At 39.7% G+C, this 20,119-nt stretch overlaps 1 protein-coding gene across 1 annotated transcript in view; it reads left to right on the forward strand.

The window, feature by feature from the left end:
* LOC117829109 (E3 ubiquitin-protein ligase HECW1) overlaps window positions 1–20,119 on the forward strand; it is an 82,980-nt gene that overhangs the window by 33,302 nt on the left and 29,559 nt on the right. Inside the window, exons 7-10 of the mRNA XM_034706660.1 lie at window positions 7,142–7,284; window positions 7,676–7,776; window positions 9,491–10,479; window positions 13,049–13,625. Of these exons, the coding sequence (XP_034562551.1) occupies window positions 7,142–7,284; window positions 7,676–7,776; window positions 9,491–10,479; window positions 13,049–13,625 (1,810 nt within the window). The remainder of the gene's footprint in view (window positions 1–7,141; window positions 7,285–7,675; window positions 7,777–9,490; window positions 10,480–13,048; window positions 13,626–20,119) is intronic.

Genomic DNA, 20,119 nt, shown 5'->3' on the forward strand with positions numbered 1-20,119 from the left:
GACATATTGTCCCATATTGTCCCGTAACAGCACATGTGCAGAGTCATGAGTGGTCTTGTGTTTACTGCAGTGTCTGTCTCAGAATGCTGTATAGTACAGCCTCTAAGCTTTCTTATGTCCCTCAGGAGACTCCATACACTGGTTTAATGCAGTGTCTCTCTTGGCAGCATCCACTCAGCTCAAAGCCACTCACTCTCCAAACAGCTCGTGTGCTGAGTGGAGCTCAGCTTGCTGTGCAGTGATGTACTGTATCACTCTAATGCGCCTTTATAGCAAGCTAACTCTGTGAGCTTACTTTCTATACTGTTATCCAGTACTGTGCAGATTTCAAAGACATGGGTTTCATATTATAACTATCATGATGTGTTATTAGGGATGTCTAAATCAGCTTGTTTGTCTCTGATCCCAATCCGTTTTTAATATCGAGTCCAGATACAAAACTTGTATTTACTTAGAATGCTGCTGTTAAAAAATAACCAAAGTAAACAAAATATCTAACAGATGTTTTCATCTTATCCCATTTAGTCCAGCTAGCATTGTTGTCAAACTCACACGCAATCTGTATAATCTGTTTGACATGCTCTGCACTATGAATCCCATTGTGAGCATGCAGTCCTGCACGCTCAAACTCAGAAGTGGAGGAAATAATCCAAAGCGAGGGTTAGCAATGACATGGAGCAAACGTCAGAGCTCCAGATGTTTGTGGAAAAAGTAGTGGTTACATATGTAAGGGGTAATGTGTGGTTAGCAGGTAGTTATGGGAAATAGAATCCCGAAAAGGAGAGACGAAACCACAATGTGATTCCACGGCAGTTAGCGTTCCACAGCGATGGATATTTATCTCCTTGTTGCGGTTGATTAAACATTAAACTGTCCTCATTCAGCTCTCCTTCTCTGAGCTCTGCGGTTCACACACCTTTAAAAATAAACAAGGCAAATGTCACAACTTTGAACCCTGCTGCTATCATCACCACCGCTCAAGATTTAAGTTTGTTTGTAGCAAGCGGTAACTTAAAGTTGTTCTCACTTGTTTGGCTTGTTGCTTGAAATGGTGGACAGGATCCAAGATGTAAATATTTATGTAGTTTAGCAAGCTGCATTAGCATGCTAGCCGAAACTAGAGTTTCAGCCACGTTGTTTTGATGCTAACGGAAGCTAACATTTTTTTTACCTCACCGTACGATCTATGGTGTCAACAAGAAGAAGCAAAATGTGCCGGAACTCTTTTCCACGGATTGATTGACATGACGTGATCAGTTTACCTCTGGTGTTGCTCATGTTAGTGAAAGTGTTGTTTACTTCATAATAATTATAATAATAATAATACATTTTATTTAAGTGCCTTTCTCAACACAATAAAATAAATAAAAACAACAAGCAAAGTAACACCAGTAACACTTCAGATGTCACTGAGGACAATTTGCATCGGAGCCGAGCCATTTGGGTTTGCCTAACTGTGTATAAAATAATAAATTGGACATTGATGTTGACTTCCTGCCATGGCTTCGGCTTTATTTCACTAACACACATGTGCACAGATCACAACAACAAAAAACGCTTTATGGCAGCCTGAGGTGACCTTCCATGGACTCATGGTTCAAAAGTAAAAAAAACATAAACCAAACACAGGAGAGTCCATTACATTAGCATTAACATTTGCACACTGCCCTGTGTTTCGTTCAGGTTTTTTTTTTACTTATGAACCATGAGTCCCTTGAAGGTCACCATAGGCTGCCGTAAAGCGGTTGCTGTTGTTGTGATCTATCTGGCTGTGCACACAGGAAGTCAACATCAATGTCCAATTTATTATTTCATATACAGTTAGGCAAACCCAAATGGCTCGGTGACACTAAGTTACTTGTGTGTATGCGTTCCAGCACAAATTGTGCTCAGTGACAGCTGAAGTAAATCCCAGATTAAATAAAAAATGCCCAGATTTGCTCCGGTAGATCATTGGTAGTTGTTATTGGTATACAAAAAAGCCATGTCAGGAGTAGCTCTTTGCCATTTTTTTATTACTACAATAATAACATCAGAAATAACATTATTACTATTAGCACTATCAGAGAAACCAAACACTGTACTTTTATTATACATGGTGTTGGTGTGGAAACATTGGATAATAAATGGAGAGTTATTTTAACCTCATTTACAAGTACATTAGCTGAGTGCTTATCATAAGTGACCATTTACTTCTGACATCTATGGTTGATTTGATTTCTTTGATTTATTGTTGATGCAAAAAAAATAATCCACAGTTTTATTATAAGTAACCTAAATAATTCTAACAAGCTTTATTACCTTGTTGTAATGTTGGATTCTGTGACACATGCTAAATTTAGATGAGGGTCCAGAGAAGCTCTTCAAGCTGGTGTGGTTGCAGTCGGCCTCAAGCACTCTTTGCTCTGATTAGATTGGAGTTCTGCTTCTGAGTGTGATTTTGAAAGTAAGGTTTGTTCAGTATGATCCTTTGCTGCTTTAGTTTAAACATTCAGTAGAGGCTGAGCGATCTTATTGCAGAAAGAAAGCCTGTAAAGTGGTATTAAAATGCATTAAAAAGAAAAGGCTGGTGACATGCAGACATATCAAGGTCCTCCTTACCCTAACACTGTTCTAACAATTTTAATTAAATCCATTCCTCATGTGGACTTTAACTTCAAACCTATTATTGCAATATTGGATTTATGGTATAGAAAAGTGAACACACTATGTGGTTACATTGTCCTTAGTAAGTAAAGTGTATCAAATGGAAGAAAGTTTGAGACTATAACAACGGTCCAACACGTTGTGCACTTTTCATATCTAAAACAAAGGTTAGCAAGTGAAAACCCAACCAGGACCAAAGTTGTCTTAGCTCCCCAGTGACATCACGCCATACCTCAACCTTTTTATAAATGTAATGGAGGTTCAATCCAAGTTCCAGAAAAGTTTGGGAACTCTGTAAAATGTTGCTAAAAATAGATTTAGATCCCATTAAAGACTGCGATAGAGTGGAAATCTATCCAGTGGTGTGAAAAATCAGAGTGTAATGGCCCTTTTCCACCAGCCCGTCTTAGCCCTACTCGACTCTACTCGGTGTGTGTTGTGTTTCCACGGGCGCGGTACCTCGTGTCAGATACCAGTTTTTCGTACCTGCTCTGCTCTAGTTCCAAGCGAGCTGAGCTGATATTAAAAGGTGACGTCGACGGACTGCCGGCCACTAATTAGTCAGAGAATGTCGTCACCAAAGAGTCATGAGTGTGACGCTCAACCGATGCGCTCAACACAGGAATCAAACCCACCATTTTAAAAAAACGGCATCAGTACTCCTTTGCTCTTTTTTTGCTTTCCTCTCTCACTCGGCCTTCGACGATAAAGCCACAGACCGAGCAGCAAGTACACCATTACCTCCATGTCCTCCATTGTTTGTGAATGTTGTGTTTATGTTGTGTTCAAAATGACGTGAACGCAGTTTTGCGCAGTTTTGCGCAGTTTTGCGCAGTTTAGCGCAGCTGTGTTTATGACGACCCCGCCCACCGTGAGTCGGTACTCGGGCTGGTTGAAAAGAAACCCAAATTGAGTAAAGCCGAGTCGAGTAAAGCCGAGTCGAGTAAAGCCGAGTCGAGCCGAGTAGGGCTGGAACTGTGTAGTGGAAAAGGGCCATATGATTATTTTTGGAAATCATGGACCACACAGCTGTTATAAGTGCACATTCCAAAAGCCAGCATCTGTTATGTTATGGGGATTAGTATCCACAGCATGGGTAGCTTACACATCTGGGAAGGCACCACTAATACTGAACAATATATACAGGATTTGGAACAATGCATGCTGCAATATAGACAATGTCTTTTGCAGGAAAGACCTTACATATATAAGCAAGACAATGCCAAAATACATTCTGTATGTATTACAACAGTGTGGCTCAGTAGTAGAAGGGTCCAGGTGATAAACTGGCCTGCATGCAGTCCCAACTTGTCACCCATTGAAAACATTTGGTGTTTTTTTCACTATCAGGCAATAACAGGACAATTTTTCACTTTCAAAACTCCATTATTGGGTGTCCTTGTTTCCAAAACATATACAGCACAAAAAATAGAGGTGATGCAACACAATGGTAAATATGCCCCTGTCCCAACTTTTTTGGGACATGCTGCATGCATTCAATTTAAATGGAGCTCATGTTTTTTTTGTTTTCTATAACATTGTTGTCTTAGCGGGGCTGCATGGTTGTGCAGTAGGTCGTGATGTTGCCTCACAGCAAGAAGGCCGGGGAGGTGCCTTTCTATGTGGAGTTTGTACGTTCTACCCGTGCATGCGTTGGGTTCTCTCCGGGTACTCTGGCTCCCACAGTCCAAAAACATGCTCACCAGGTTCACTTATTGGTCATTGGTCACTCTAAATTGACCGTAGCTTTGAGTGTGCATGTGAATGGTTGTCTGTCTTTCCTTGTTTGCCATGTGACAGGTTGGCGACCTGTACGGGATGTACCCTGCCATCCGCCCAATGTCATCTAGGATAGGCTCAAGCCCCCGTCAAAACCTGTTTTTATTAATGTTTCATACAGCATCTCGACCTTTTTGTTGAATTGGGAGGGGTTATAAAAGTTGTAAAAAGCTGTCAGTGACTCTATTGTAGTGTGGGAATTCATATATTGAGAGTTAAACTTCTGTAGATGACAGGCTCCAAACTACATTTGTGTAAATACCACAACCAGGTGTACAACTAAACAGTCAGGGTTCAAGTTGCACTTAAAATAATGTTCCTGACAGTTTTTGATGAGGTATAAGAATGGTTAGAATAAAAATACAGGTCTAATTCTGTGGTATTCATATTAAAGACATGATCGGTTGTATCATCTCATTCTGTTGTGTAGAGTTCAACACGGCTCTCAGCTCCTCAGCTAAACTGGCTCTCATGTTTGTCTGGAGTCTCAAGGTTACAAAACTTTGAGCAGAATCCTGCACTGTCAGCAAGAACACAGCAGACTTAATGATGTGACAAATCCACAGAGCTGAGTTTCTGTAAAGATTTGATTTTGTTACAGATAATATACTGAAGGATCAGTGCTTTCCTGTTACGTATGAAAAACCCAGACTTCCCTCTTTCTTTTCTGCTTCTACTGTACTCACTCCATCCCTCTCTCTCCGCACACCATTCACTCCCTCTTTCCTGTCTGTCCTCTGCTCCCCTACAGCTTCATTTTCCTCTTCCTCCTACAGATTATCATTGTACTTCTCTGCTGCAACAACACGCACTCCCCCACCCTCCTCCTCCTCCTCCTCCTCCTCTCAGCATTTCCTCTCTTCCTCTCTGTCCTGCACAATCTCACCCTCTTTATTGAATTTGTCTAGCATCCTCCACTCACAAACACACACTTTTGCTCTGTCTGCTCTCTTCTGGCTCATCCTCTAAATTATTCACTCTGACTTCTTTTCATCCTGCTCCTTTATCACCCCCAGCACAGCCTCTTTCCTTCCCTCCTCTCTTCTCATTTTTCTCTCTTTCTAACACCATAAATTCATTTCATTCCAAGCAGGCAGGTGCATTTTTTTCTTTTTGCCTCTAATGTTATTTTGCTCACTTTCCTGCCCTGCTTTCCCCCCAATGTATACTCCCTTTTCCCCACAAGTCTTCAAGACTTAGACTTGGAAACTACAATTCACAACCGCATCCGAAAAACAAAAAGTCATACTTTTGGTTTTATCTTAAGTACATGAGGCTGAAAACAAGCACAACAAAGAGAGTCCAAGCTTTCATTAGTGTCCTGCACATGTAACATAGGTTTGAATTGTAGATGTATGACATTAATGTCAATAGAAAACAACAAAAGGCAAAGAAGAAAGTCTACAGCTCTTAAAGATATGACTCGGGGAAAAAAAAATAAAAAATGAAAGGGGAATTGCAAAAAAACAGTGCATTAAAATAAATTTAAACTCCATCAATGCCAGACCATCTGTGCTCTCTTTGTTCTAATATATTTATATTCCAAGAAAATAGGATTTCAAGTTATTTTTGTGAAAAATTCAAAGACAAATGATGGCCCTCCTGTAGGTCTTAAAAATGTATATATAGCACCAGAATTCATTAAAGCAGTCAATTAAATAAAAATGTTTGCTCTTTTTTGGGACTCCAACATTTTTTATTTTTAATTAATGCAAAAACATCTAAACTACAAGAAAAGTAGGACTTTAAACAACAAACTAGAGCAAGAGTTCTGTTTTTCTCAGTTTACAGAAGCTGTCTGAGTGATGAGAAATCCTGCACAGAGGTCATGTAATCTTATATCAGGATCACACTGGACTTTGTGCTTCAGGCTTGTTCTGTACTGCAGCAGAGTCCATCTGGTGCCATAAAGAACTGTTTCAGACAGGTCTCTTAAAGTGCCACGCTCAGATGTTTACACATTTATGATGATATAAAAAAAAAAACTCATAAATACCGTGAGAAATGTTCTCAGCTCGGCCACATCAAGCTTTTTAAAGTGTTTTGAAAATCCATCTAGAATTGTTAAATACACGAAACTGTATTTGAATCAGTCTAACCTGTAAATGAACTTCTTTTACATAAATAAAATGTGTTTTTATTACTTTCATCCAACTCGGCCGAGGCTGATGGCTGTCTAACATGAGTCTGGTTCTGCTCGAGGTTTCTGCCTTTCAAAAGGAAGTTTTTCCTTGCTGCTGTAACTTGCTAAATACTGTAAAGTGTTTTGCTCATGGTGGATTAAGATGAGATAATACTTAGTCTTACCCTGTCTTGATGTTGGGTCTTTGTTAATAATTTGACTAATGTAATTAGTTTTTTTGTATTTTTTAGATTGTGCCAATTCACAACAAATGTTATTTATATGTACAAACTAATCAAAACACAAAGTAATCATTTATCAATCAATCAATCAATCTTTATTTGTATAGCGCCAAATCACAACAAAAGTTATCTCAAGACGCTTTTACAAACATCAGCAGGGAGAGATGCACCAGCATGCTAACCTAATCACAATGCCAGTTCCCTCAAAGAACTCTGGGATCATGTGTTGAATGTTTTGTTACTCTCATACTTTGATTGTCTTTTCTCTATCATAGGCTACAGGAATATTAAAAGACACTTGGCAGTCTGATCTTAAAAACCCTCCATCCTTTGTGTTTGTGTTTATCTCCAGAGGTTCAACTTTGTATCTCTGCCAACTGACGTCCTGGAAATTGAGGTGAAAGACAAGTTTGCCAAGAGTCGGCCAATCATCAAGCGATTCCTGGGGAAGCTCTCCGTCCCGGTCCAGAGACTGCTGGAAAAACACGCCATTGGGTAAAAACACTTACTCAAACATGCCCATCCCTGCAGAGGAGGTTGAGTGCAACGGGACTGTATTTGTCCTCAGTCCAAATATTACTCTGTGATTCAAGTCTGTGGAGCTGTGGAAGTTTTTGCACAAACTAGCCCACACAGACAGACAGACGGTGAGAGGAAGGCTGTGGGTGGTTGTTGCCATTTTGGATCTCATGGGACCATCTGATTTTAGCAATGATATCACATGCTATCTGTTCAAACAACCTGCATGTCTCTTACTGCATTTATAATGTGAACACTTGTTAAACAGGCGCTTTAATCTAGTGACTTTTGCATCATCATCTTCCTGTTTTCTGTCTCTCCTTTTAATTCTATTTAACACATCCCTCTCTCTCTCTCTCCTCCGCAGGGATCGAGTAGTGAGTTATTCTCTGGGTCGCAGGTTGCCGACGGATCATGTCTGCGGCCAGTTGCAGTTCCGCTTTGAGCTGACCTCCTCTATTCACCCAGGTACATTAAGCTGCACACCATTTGGCTGTGTGGAAAGAGACATTTCAATCCTGCCATCATCTCTTTGCTCTTTAGAAATGTGTTCACATACAAAGTGTCTGTCAGGAGCAAGAGAGTGAAGCATTGGAGAAGTACCTCGTCTTCAAAACAGGTCTGCTGACTTCACAAGTGGAAGTGCATTTCAAATGAAAGTTCTTCAAACACAGACAGACAGGTCGTCTTATTGCAGATTGGGAAATGTGTTAGCTTTTTCCACAGTAAGCTCAAACAGTGTGGTGCTGCATACACATTCAATATTCCTCACTTGAAGGAACTACATTAAAAGGTGCTTAATGTGATGATGCTGAGAGGACTGTGAGGACTCTTAGCATCTTTAACAAGATAAAAGCTATCAAGCTATGGACTTAGCACATAGCTCATATTAGCCTTTCCAACAGCATAAGTCTAACGCTAACTTCTACACTCGATGTCTCAAGTGGAAAATAGAGATGACTAGTCCTGCTGGAGAATACAGATTTTAGAGTATTGGAAGGTAGGTGCTGAAATCTGAGCCATTCATGTAGAAAAATGTTATTATGCTATGGATCTTGGATTTCTAACATTCAGTGAATACTCTTAAATTAGATAACAGACAAAGATATAAATGAAACACAAATGAGTTACATCACTATCTATCTATCTATCTATCTATCTATCTATCTATCTATCTATCTATCTATCTATCTATCTATCTATCTATCTATCTATCTATCTATCTATCTATCTATCTATCTATCTGTCTGTCTGTCTGTCTGTCTGTCTGTCTGTCTGTCTGTCTGTCTGTCTGTCTGTCTGTTTGTCTGTCTGTCTGTCTATCTATCTGTCTATATGTGTATATATACACATGTATATATATATTTTGATATAAATATACACACATATATACAGTATATATAGATTTATATAGATGCGCATAGATACACAAGTATAAACATGCGTAGATACAGTATAATTAGATTTATATATATTTATGTATGTACATGTTTATAAAAATGTACCTGTAAATACAGTATAGATTTATATAGATTTATAAAATACACATGTATATACAGTTTATATAATATATATATATACATTCACATGTATATACATAAATATGTAGTGTATATAGATTTAAATGTACTGTATATATATATACATATATATATATATGTATATATATATGTATATGTATATCTATCTATCTATATGTATATATATCTTTTTTTTTTCTCGAGTCCAGGTTTATGAACCAATAATTTAGCAGCTGATAATGGAAGTATCACATTATGATTAGTTACCCTGATAATACAGTTTAACTCAACAAGAATAACACACAGAAGTTGGCTTAACTTCTATATTAACAAGCCACACATAACAACACAATATGGAGGTATGTGATCTAGTGTTAAATAGAGAGAAGAAGAGCAACAAGTGTATCTATCAAGTGTGTATGTTTTTTACTGTTTCACTGGATGACACAATAACAACTTACAAAACAATTGCTGCATGAATTTCAAGGGGAGGGGGAAAATCCTTTGGTTTTATAGGTCACGTGAAAGGTGGTCGAGTTGTACTGAAGGGAAAGGAGCAGCAGTAGACGCAGCTAGTATTGACATAAAAAAAATTGAATATAGTAGTGCCATCAGATTCAACAGGCAACTGACCGTTGAGCATCTCCCTGTGTTTTTCTCAGATGATGAGGAGGTCTCTCTGGTCATTGAAGCCGCCTGTCCTGAGGGGGACATTGCAGCACATGAGAACCACGTTGCTGACGCTCCTGATGATGACACGCTCAGTGTGGGACCTGACATGCCTGACCTCCCCCTGGATGCCCCTTCTGATCCTGAAACCTCAGCGCCACCTGCCCCAATAGAGGACGCCTCCACACCTGAGGAGGTTGTATCTGCTGATAGAGAGGAGGATGAGGAGACCCCAGAAGTGGAGCAGGGAGCTGTGGAGGAGGAGAGCACAGTTAGGGAGGAGTCCCCATCTGCAGAAACCCAGTTGGAGCAGGAAGAGGGGCTCTTGGCTGAACAGCAGGAGGAGAACAGGGGAGCAGCGGGTGAGGATGGAGGACGGGAGGCGGAGCAGCAGGAGCAAGACGAGGAGGCGCAGAACGCTGCGGTGGCAACACCTGCTGAGGAAGATGTGACTGCAGGAGGAGAAGAGGTCGGGGAGGAAACACAGCCAAAGCCAGACTCAGACAATCCTGAAGCAGTAGCAACAAACAGTGAGGCTGCTTCTGACGAGGCCCAAACAGAGGCGGCTCAGGGGGCCCCTGAAGAAGCAGAAGAAGGGACTCCACAAGAGGTGACAGAGGCAGGAGACAGAAACTCTGCCCCCTGCGCCTGCCAATCCATTTTCTCCAACTACAACGCCAACGCTCCCTCTCGACGCAAAAACCGCCCCTGCTCCCTTCCCGTGTCTGAACTGGAGACAGTGATCGCATCGGCCTGCGGGGAGCCAGAGACCCCGCGGTCACACTACATCCGGATCCACCACCTCCTCCACAGTCTCCCCTCTGCCCAGCTTAGAGCTCCCAGCCAGGAGGAGGAGGACACTGGGGAGGGGGAGGACACGAGTACAATGAACGATACCACATCCCCGACCCTTAAAAGCTCCAAGGAGGAGGAAGGGCAGGAGGAGGACGATGAGGATGATACAACCCTGTCTCCCTCTCAGGTATGATGTGTATGTAAGAGGTAGTTCCAACAGGGACTTTTGATTTGAGTCCACAAGCACTGATACAAACTAAAACAGCAGGGGGACTTAACACTTATAAAGTATTCAGTGTCACATTGCTGGCTCTCTGTGAACCTGGCTAGCTCACCATGAAAACCTACTCCAAACTCATGACCTGGTCAGGACCATACTTGTACAATATCATCTGCAGGAGTTCTTTCCCTAACTGCATCAGCATTGTTGGTTTTACTTCAACAACTTTTATCATCATCACTTCTAATTAATCAATGTGACTGAAGTAAGAAGTGTCAAATGACGCAATAAACACAACCCTTTCATGTGAGTGTGCACAGAGCCTTGAAGCAGGAAGCCTGAGCTAACAGAGAGAGTTCAAAACCAACTCTGTGAGTCCCAGCATTTCTATAGTAATGGCTTGTAGGACTGTTGTAGGAATCAGTATCACAGTCAGAGGGGCAATCACTAAGAAGGGATCACGACAGCTGATAGCACCAAGAACTGCGCTATCTGCTCCGTCTCAAGGTCTCATTCATAAAGCAGATTGTGCTAATGATATTCAAGTGCAAAAATGCCAACAGCTCCGTACAGTTTACTCCAGTTTTGCATCTGATTGTGTCTGAGATGAGCTGGCATCTCCACTCTCTTTGTGCAGAGCTGCGTTGTGCACTGTCATCCTGACGGCACTGAACTCTCTCCACATACAGATGACCAGCTGGATGGAGAGGAAATTTCACAGTTTATATTCAGCTTGCTTTTTTTTGTCATCACATTTTTATCATCATTTATGCAGTTACATACAGACATAGATCAACAAAGGTCATAGATAGTATGAAAAACAAACAAACAAACAAACAAAACAGCAAACTAAAAAGAAACTCCTGGTCCAGAAGAAGAAGAAAGAAAAGTCGCGTAGGTTGTTGCGTATGTTGTGGTAATGTGGTGAAGTGATGTGTATGTAAGAAAGAGTGAGTGAGGGGGGTTGCTCAATTCAGCAAGTTAATAAGATCATCCTATGTTACAGATCATAGCTGAGTTATGTCCTCTTTTGCTCCATTGTGTACGAGTGAGCAGTTGTTGGTGTTCCCATCTAGTGGCAACCATCATTTTAGCAGCCGTCAAGCTAAAAACAAATGCTTCTGAGCTCTAGTATGAAGCTGCAGTTGATGCAAGTCATTTAAAATCAAGAGGGAAAGAGACAACGGGATAGACATGTGGAACAACCGGGACACATTTTTGTTAACCATTTCCAATAAGTAGCCACACAAGGGCGTTCCTCCATGTGGTAAAAAAGTACCAGTTACACCTCATGGAGAGAATGTGCAGTTTGTGTGGAGCTTCAGTTTCATGCTGAAGAGTCTGCGAGGGGTCATTCAAGTCCTGTGTATGAAATTTATGTGTATTAATTGATGGTTGGGATTTCTGGAAGACTGTTTTACCATCTTCCAAACATTGCTCCAGTCAAAGTCAGGGCTGAGGTCAGGGACAACTGACAATGGGTGAAGTGTTGCCTTTAAAATATAGCAATATAATGATTCCCTTGTTTCCATGAAACTCACACAGAACTTTAAGTAGTGGGTGTCTGGAAAGCTTACTTACAATAGACTTTAATTATTGATTTATTTACTGGAGTGAGTTAGCAAAAAGCATCTTGTCCAGATTAGAAAAAAAAAACATAGCCCGTATTTGCATTTAGCCACAAACAGACCCGGACTGATTCCACTCCTGATGATTAAAGTAACAATGTCAAAGTCATATAAAAAACTGTCAGTTATATTATTCCCAGGAAATCTAGAGGTGGTATTGTTGTCTTGATTACTGAAAAGTTTGAGCCTGACATCCCTCATAAATAACTCTCTGTGAGTATCAAATCATTACTTCATTTACATTTAAAGGGAGATTTTTGGTCCTGAGTGAAAGTCAAAGAAACTAGACGGTTTGTTAGCTTGTATCTGGATTTAGTTCTCTGATAAGCTTCTTGAATCCATCATTTTTGACGGTGTTAACATGCAGCAGGTCTTTTGTGTAAGATAAGATTTTTGTGAAGTTTGAGTTCGTAGAGTTTTAGTTTTCTCCAGTTGAAACAGTTTGCATAATTTGATTTAAATGAACAACAATTAACTCCCATTTAAGATTACTAAGGGTTACTCTAAACATCTCTTCATGCAACATGATTGTCTGTTCAATGTTTTCTTCTTCTTCTGTCAAATGTTGGGTGGCAGCTAGTGTTAAGGCACATTAGCACCCTCCCTTTCCAGGGGTCGGGGTTGTAATCACAGGTTTAAATATATATATTTCTTATAGAATATTTGTTATATTTGTATTGAGAAAAATTATATCACAATAATTATCGTTATGGATGTATCGCCCAGCCCTACACTTAACCCTTTGCAAGTGCTATGTGAATCAGACAATGCCTTATTGGCTCTTTGGCACAGGTGAAGCAGGCAGAAAATGAGTGCATTGCTTTTTTAAATCAGGCCCTCAGAACCAGGATAGTCATTTGAAACTAAATTAATAAGTATGTAAGTAATTGTTAAATATGTTTGTTCAGGTCCCAGAGTGTCCGGGCCCCTGCTGCCGTCGCTCCCTGCCCCGCAGCCTCTCCATCGAACGCCTCTCTGAGCTGAACCAGCTCCTGGAAGGTGAGGGAGTGTTAGGACACACGGCGATCAGAAGGATCTCCCCGTCCTGTCTGGAGAGCGAGGAGGGAGATTCCAGTAACGGCGGAGGAAGAAGAATCGGGGGCGGCACTCACAGAGCTCTGGGCGAGAACGACTGCGAGTTCTGCGACACCTCCTGCTACAGCACCTCCTGCTACAGCACTTCCTGTTACAGCACGTCCTGCTACAGCAACTCAGGCAACGAGGGGAGAAGCCGCTATTGCAGCCACACCCGCCTCTCCTCGGTGGACAGCAACAGACTCTCCGGCAGCACCGTGTTCTCCTCACAGGACGAGGATGAGGACGAGGAGAGCGCCTTCGAGTCGGTGCACGATCTCAACCAGGGGCAAGAGGGTCAAGACTCAGGAGGGGCGGGAGGAGAGAGGAGGACGGGGAGATGGAAGGAGGCCAGGAGAGGAGAGCAGGGGGAGCCAGCTGTGGCAGGGCCGAGCGATAGGAACAACTCAGGTGAGTGAAAACATGAGCTCTATGTTGATGATCTGCTGTACTATTTCAACATTTTGAAGAAAAGATGTCATCATTCATATTTTAACAGCACGTGGAATGAGTCTGACATTGTTGATTAGAGTGACAGGCTGAGGAAAGAAACTATTGTTGCATGGATAGGATGCTCTGTAGCACCCACCAGAGGGGGAAAGATGCAGCAGGTGGTGATGAAGTTGTAGTGGATCTGCAGTGATTTTTTAAGCCTGTTTTCTGACTCTGGACACTAAAAGTCCAGTGTTTGCTCCATGCTCCTTTCTGCTGTTCTGACGCTCTGCTGTAGTCTGTTTGTGTCCTTTTTAGTGAAGTTCAGAGAAGAGTGCAGCTCAAAGGTTGACATCTACAGTGCCATATTTGGTCATGTTCTCACATATATTGACATGTATATATATAAGGCACATTTTAATACTGCTTTACAACATTTAAAATTAGCAGTATTTGAACACATTTGAACATCCTTGGTGAACGCAGCCTTGTGTCTTTTTGCAAAATATGCAAAAATGATATCCAAACATTGACTTTAAACTCTGTCTGCTTCATTAACAATCATAGAAAAGGAGAAGAATAACCTGGAAATAGATATTTCATTTGGTTCAGTAAACAACTGACATTGTAAAGATAGTATAGGGATCGAATTAAATGTTTGCAAAAAAGCAAAAAAAATGCAAATTTGAATTCAAATAAAAGCAATCAGGTTAAAGAAATGTTTCCTTAAAGCTGCTGTGAGGAACTTTTGTTTTGTATCGATTCTGGCACTCCCTTGTGGACAAAGTGATACCTCTTATCTCTTGCTCTGTACATGCAAAAGTAGTGTTTTCAACAAAAACCTAATCCTGTTGCCTTTTAACAGTCAACTTTATCAGGGGATGTGATTATTTTCCATGAAAACAGTCAAATTAAGGCTGTGTCTGAAGCGAGATGTCCATCATCTGGTCTGACACCTACCCCCTCAGGGCGGTTTCAGCCATTAAAAATGACAACAGAGAAGGTGTCAGTGTTGCTGCTGATGGTCTTGTTTACTATTGAAGGTCATAAAGAGGCATCAGTATCATTTTCAGTCTGTTTCTCAGCCAATTCAAAACTCCTCACAGGGCCTTTAAACAGGTCTCCCTAAAATAAATTAAATTATAATTATAACAATACGCGTTCCAAATAATAATAATAATTTAAAAATAATAATAAATAAGATCAAATGATAGAAGTAATAACAACAACAACAATGATAATAATAATAATAATAATATTTTTTTTTTATGAATAAAATAACAACAAAAACAATAATAATAATAATTAATAATGAATACAATAAAATAACAACAACAACAATAGTAATAATAATAATGATAATAATAATAATAATAATAATAATAATAATAATAATAATAATAATAATAATACATTATATTCATGGCTCTTTTCAAGACACTCAAGGTCACCTCACAAATGCAACAACAATATAACACACTTAATAAAAGAGAAGACAGTATTCAAAATAACAAAACAATATTCAATATAAAAAAGGAACACAGTGAATGTAAAGTCCTGCTTAGAGCGTAAACTAACGTCTATTTCAATAGTCAACTACTCATCAGTTATTGAAATGATTCATCGACCAATCAGATCATGAATTTCTCAATCAGCTCCTAATGTTACACTCACACTTTTAAACTCTAAACATGCCATTAAAAATCTTCCTTCATGTAAGACATATGATCAAGTTGTCATGCATATTACTACTAAACATTCATATAGCATGTAACTACACTGTTAAAACGAAAGAGCAGTGAAAACTCAGAATTTCAAGGCAACTGTCTGCACTACATTTTTGAGTTTTGAGGCTAACTAGAAATCTTGCATTTGAGTCGACTGATTAGTTTTTGTTGAAATAACTTATCATTCATATGTAGTTTAATTTAAAGTTTTGAGATCTGCATACTAAGAAGTGAAAGTTGTGCCAACGTATTATTTATTGTTCAGAAAATGTCCCTTTGTTACTGCACGTTACTGCGCCATTTTCCCACTTGCAAGGTAGCTAGCTAATGTTCAAGGCGGCTAACTATTGGTAATGACCATGCCTTATTAAACTAACTAAACAAATTAGTTATATTAACCGGTCATCAACTCACCATCAATTGACCAACTGTAAAGCTAGAGTTTCAATACAATACTCAAACCAAATACTCCCCTTTAGGGCGATCAAATCCACATAGGACAGGAGAGATGTCACCACATGTGGGAGACCCCTGTAGATTTGAGTTGGAGACCCCGTTCTTTGCCTGAAGCAGATTCAAATAAGTTAGCCGAGCCTCAAACCCACAATTTCAAGTTTTGCCAACCCAACTTATGAAGTGAGACCAACTTTACACAACACACTTAATACAGGTAGTTGAGATAACTACTTTGATGTAGTTTGCAACAAAATGGAAACATTTTTTGTTTACTTAACCAAAAAATCATTTTCAGGCCAACAATTTTAGGTTTTCATTTTTACTGTGTATATAGCATTGTAAGAGTTAAGTGGAGAAGGAGGAAGAAAGAGAAGATGAGGCGTAGAGGAAAAGAAGCCGTGTTATAAGATCAAGATTTGAAAGTGAGGGACTGAGGATGTGAAACTCACACAGCATGGTGATCACTTTGGACTGTTAAGCCTTTCTCTGCTGCACTGAGGGTACATGCTCCCTGACTTTAGACATTTTTGAATGATTATTTTGACATTCTTGTTGCACACAATGAACTCCAACCCAATGAGCATTTGTGCAAATAAGAATCACCATCATTTCCATCATACTAGTCTCTGTTAGGCCTGCTCACTAGATGTATTCAGATGGTGCATTTGAGGTCAGATCTTTCTTATCCATCATGTTGTGTGAAATCTTTTACATTAAATCCAATCCAGAGATCACACATTGGGGTTGTAAAAAAAACTCTCCTGTGACCTCAACTTTGTGTTCTTCATACTGAACCAAACCACTCTCTCATATCGTCCAACAAAAGAGGCATGACCTGTAAACAACAGCGTCAGCATCACACACACACACACACACACACACACAGGGACCTTGCTGCACACCATCCAATTACACCGACACCGGTTCAGCTCTGATACAACAAATAAGCCCTGACCATGTTGCCTCTGTGACAGGGGACGCCGGTGTCACAGCAGAACAGGCCGTGTAAAAAGCGGAGCTTTAAATATAGCTTGTTCTATTAGTGGCACTTCTATTCTCGTCTCTTTTAACCTCGCCTGTGTGCCGTCAAACTGTGTCAAACTGGCACCATGATTCTGTGCTAAATTAAATAAATAATGATGAGAAAATGTATCAAGAAATACTCTCGGGCGAGGAGCTTTCCTTCTGCACCTCCAGATCATTAATTAATGGAGACCTGTTCCAAACCCCCGAGGACATTAACATTTAAGCCTGAAGCGTTACATATTTCATGTGTGAAAAGGGCTTCAGGCGAGGTAAGGTAATGCTGACTTACATATGATCATATGATTGTGGAAACACTCCGAGTTAACCCTTTAACGCCAGGACAGACGGTTTGATTCCTCAGTACAAAAAGAAACAAAGACTGCTGCTTCACAGCGCCTGCAGTCAAATTAGACTGACCTTGTTTCACTGGATACCTTTTGATGTTTTCTACTGTATTTGTATTTTGTATGACGACTCTTATAGACTGTTGGAAAGTGGGTCATACACACACACACACTCACACACACACACACACACACACATAGGCCAAGTTTTCAGGAACAAAATGAAATTCCCTCCTCTGAAATGCAATCAGCACACAGCCAGACTCCCTGCCAGGTTTGTTCTTTAAATCATTTTATTTTCTTTCCCTCCTCCTGTTCTTTCAAACCCCACCAGAACATACAACACCTAAAGAGTTTTTCTGCTTTTGAAGTAAAAGGTTTTGCATTTTCTCACTATATTTGTACACTTTGTAAGCTTCTTTCCCCCTTAGGTAAACAATCATATTCAGTCCAGTTTTTTTTTCATCTCTAATATTAAAGATAAAACTGTTTTCCTTAATGATATTTGGAAAAATGTGCACTTCAAAACAGTTTTTTCTTTGTGCCATTATTACATAGTTGATATTTTAAACCTACATTCAGAAGCGCTGCCAGGGGAATTTTGGGCTCTGTGCAAAATATATCAATTTGTTCACCACCACTTAAACACCTTCAACAACGCCAACCCTTAAAATGTTTTATTATTTATATACATCAGTGCAGTATGCTGAATTTAAAGGAATTCACTGTTTTAATATTTGAAAATTTTGAAGAACTGAAAAGAAATGTGCTCAAGGCCATTTTTACAGTTCAAACATCATTTTCATCACAAGTTTTTGTAGGAAAACCTTAAAACGCCATTTTTAAACTAATAGTAAATACAGCTAATATATATATATAATATTGACCTCTTTGATTGAATGAATTAGCTTTATCATCAATAAAATGATGCAACAGAAGAATGAAATCAGCACATGTTTTAAATGTATCTGTAAAATTAATAATTATAGGCTGCTATGTATAATCTATGCATGCTGCATTGATTAAATATCTGCTGAATTTACCGAAACAGGGAATTTTGTTTGAAAAATGTATTATATAATTAACTTATGTTAAAGCTTTAGAAAAGAGATTGACTCATTATGTAGCTGTCCTTTGTTGTGCTTTTATTTAGCGTTTTTTACTGTCCCACACTTAGGTTGCTTTATTTCCTATTTTGATTTATGTACTTTTATTTTGAAAGGTTGAAACAGGACACCAATGTATCACAAAGTCATGCAATGATAGAAACAGCAAAAAGAGTGATGTTCAAAGTTTTGCACCCCTGGACTTTTCTCATCAGGGTCACTTCTAACACTCACAGTGGCTGTTTTCGAAACCGCCTGCTACATGCTACCTAGAAATGTAGTATGCCGTACCTACTGAATACTACATACTGCATTTGAAGGTAGTATGACTGTTCTGTTGGATCTGTGTTGCAGTATGCTGAGCCAGGCGTTGCTGGATTTCCGGTTTCGGAAAGCGGAAGTGAACAACGGCCAAGCTGATAGATAAATTGCTTCTTTAGCATCACTAAGAATTAAAAAAGTTAAGAAGTAGTTTATGTGGAATTAAATAATTTTCACAGCACCTAAAAACTGAGTTACCCCGTCAAAAAAGAAGAAAAAAGAAAAAGCGGAACGAGTGCTGTGCATTGTGGGATCAGTACGTGAGGGAGACTGGTCCCATGCATACTGAGAAATGTTCCCGAGTCAGTAGACATCCGGGAATTTTGGCATTCTGCAAATTTTGCCTTGTTCACATACTACTTACTACATACTGAATTTTGGCCAAATCAGTACGTACTGCTAATATAGCAGGCGGTTTCGAAAATAGCCAGACTTGACCGACCTACTTGAAGAGAAACTGGATGACCTCTGTCGACCAGTCCTGTGTCTTTATTTTATTTCCTGTCTGTTCTGGAATCTTAACATGATGCCAAACTATGCATTTGCACTCCTCTCATTGTCAGCTTACCCAGGTTTCAGGGCAGAACCGAACCATTTCATGTGGTTAGAGGGGGGACGTTTAGCAATGCAGAGGCTGTTTGAATTACTTTCCACTAGAACAATAAAGAACAAAGAGAGTTATTTTTAGTAGCACACTGTGAAGGAAGTTTCTCTTACTGTTAAATATAGAAAAAAAAGATGTTGTTATAATGTCTTCCAGGGCTCCTGTCAGTCATGAGCAACTAGAATCACCTGAGCTATTCTCCCCATAACCTCCCTGCATTACATCAATTTGCCCTCCATACCTATAGTGTGACATGAAGTCTGACTCTGTTCTTAATTTTTAAAAACAGATGCATCCCTATCATCCCAAATATTCCCTGTGAGCTCTTTGAATTAAATTGAATTCCTCTCTAAGTTGAAGAGTCCCTTTCCATCACAGATTTAACACATTCTGAACAGGGATGTTAGGGAGACCAGATAAGGGTCTCCCCTACCGTGACGTTAACATGGTGGAAGACCAAAAATGCAGCAGAAACAAGGAGGTGGGTGAGTAATGCTGTGAAGTGCAGAGTTGTATCTATTTAAAGATCTCTGCAGAGAGTCATTGTGTAAGTGTTATTTTTGGTTTTATTTGCTGGAGCCCTTGGTTGGACAGTCACTCTGCTGGAGAACAGGAGTTATTTTTAGCTCAAAGATGTAGTCTGTAAGCTTAAATAGACTAGTATTAAAAAGCCTGTTTGAACAATAACAATAACAATAGTGAACTGATGATAGTAACAAAGATTTCTCTGTGGTATTCACCTACTTTAAGATGTATTTGTATTTATAAGCCAAACTAAATCCTCATTGGCTTATAATTAAAAGCTTCAACACACACCAGGAGTAACTCCCATGCTCCCTGAACACAACTCTATAATCCTGAACTATAAAAACACAAGAGGACATGAGAA

The sequence above is a fragment of the Notolabrus celidotus genome, chromosome 17 (assembly GCF_009762535.1).
Source record: "Notolabrus celidotus isolate fNotCel1 chromosome 17, fNotCel1.pri, whole genome shotgun sequence".
NCBI classification, from domain to species: Eukaryota; Metazoa; Chordata; class Actinopteri; order Labriformes; family Labridae; genus Notolabrus; species Notolabrus celidotus.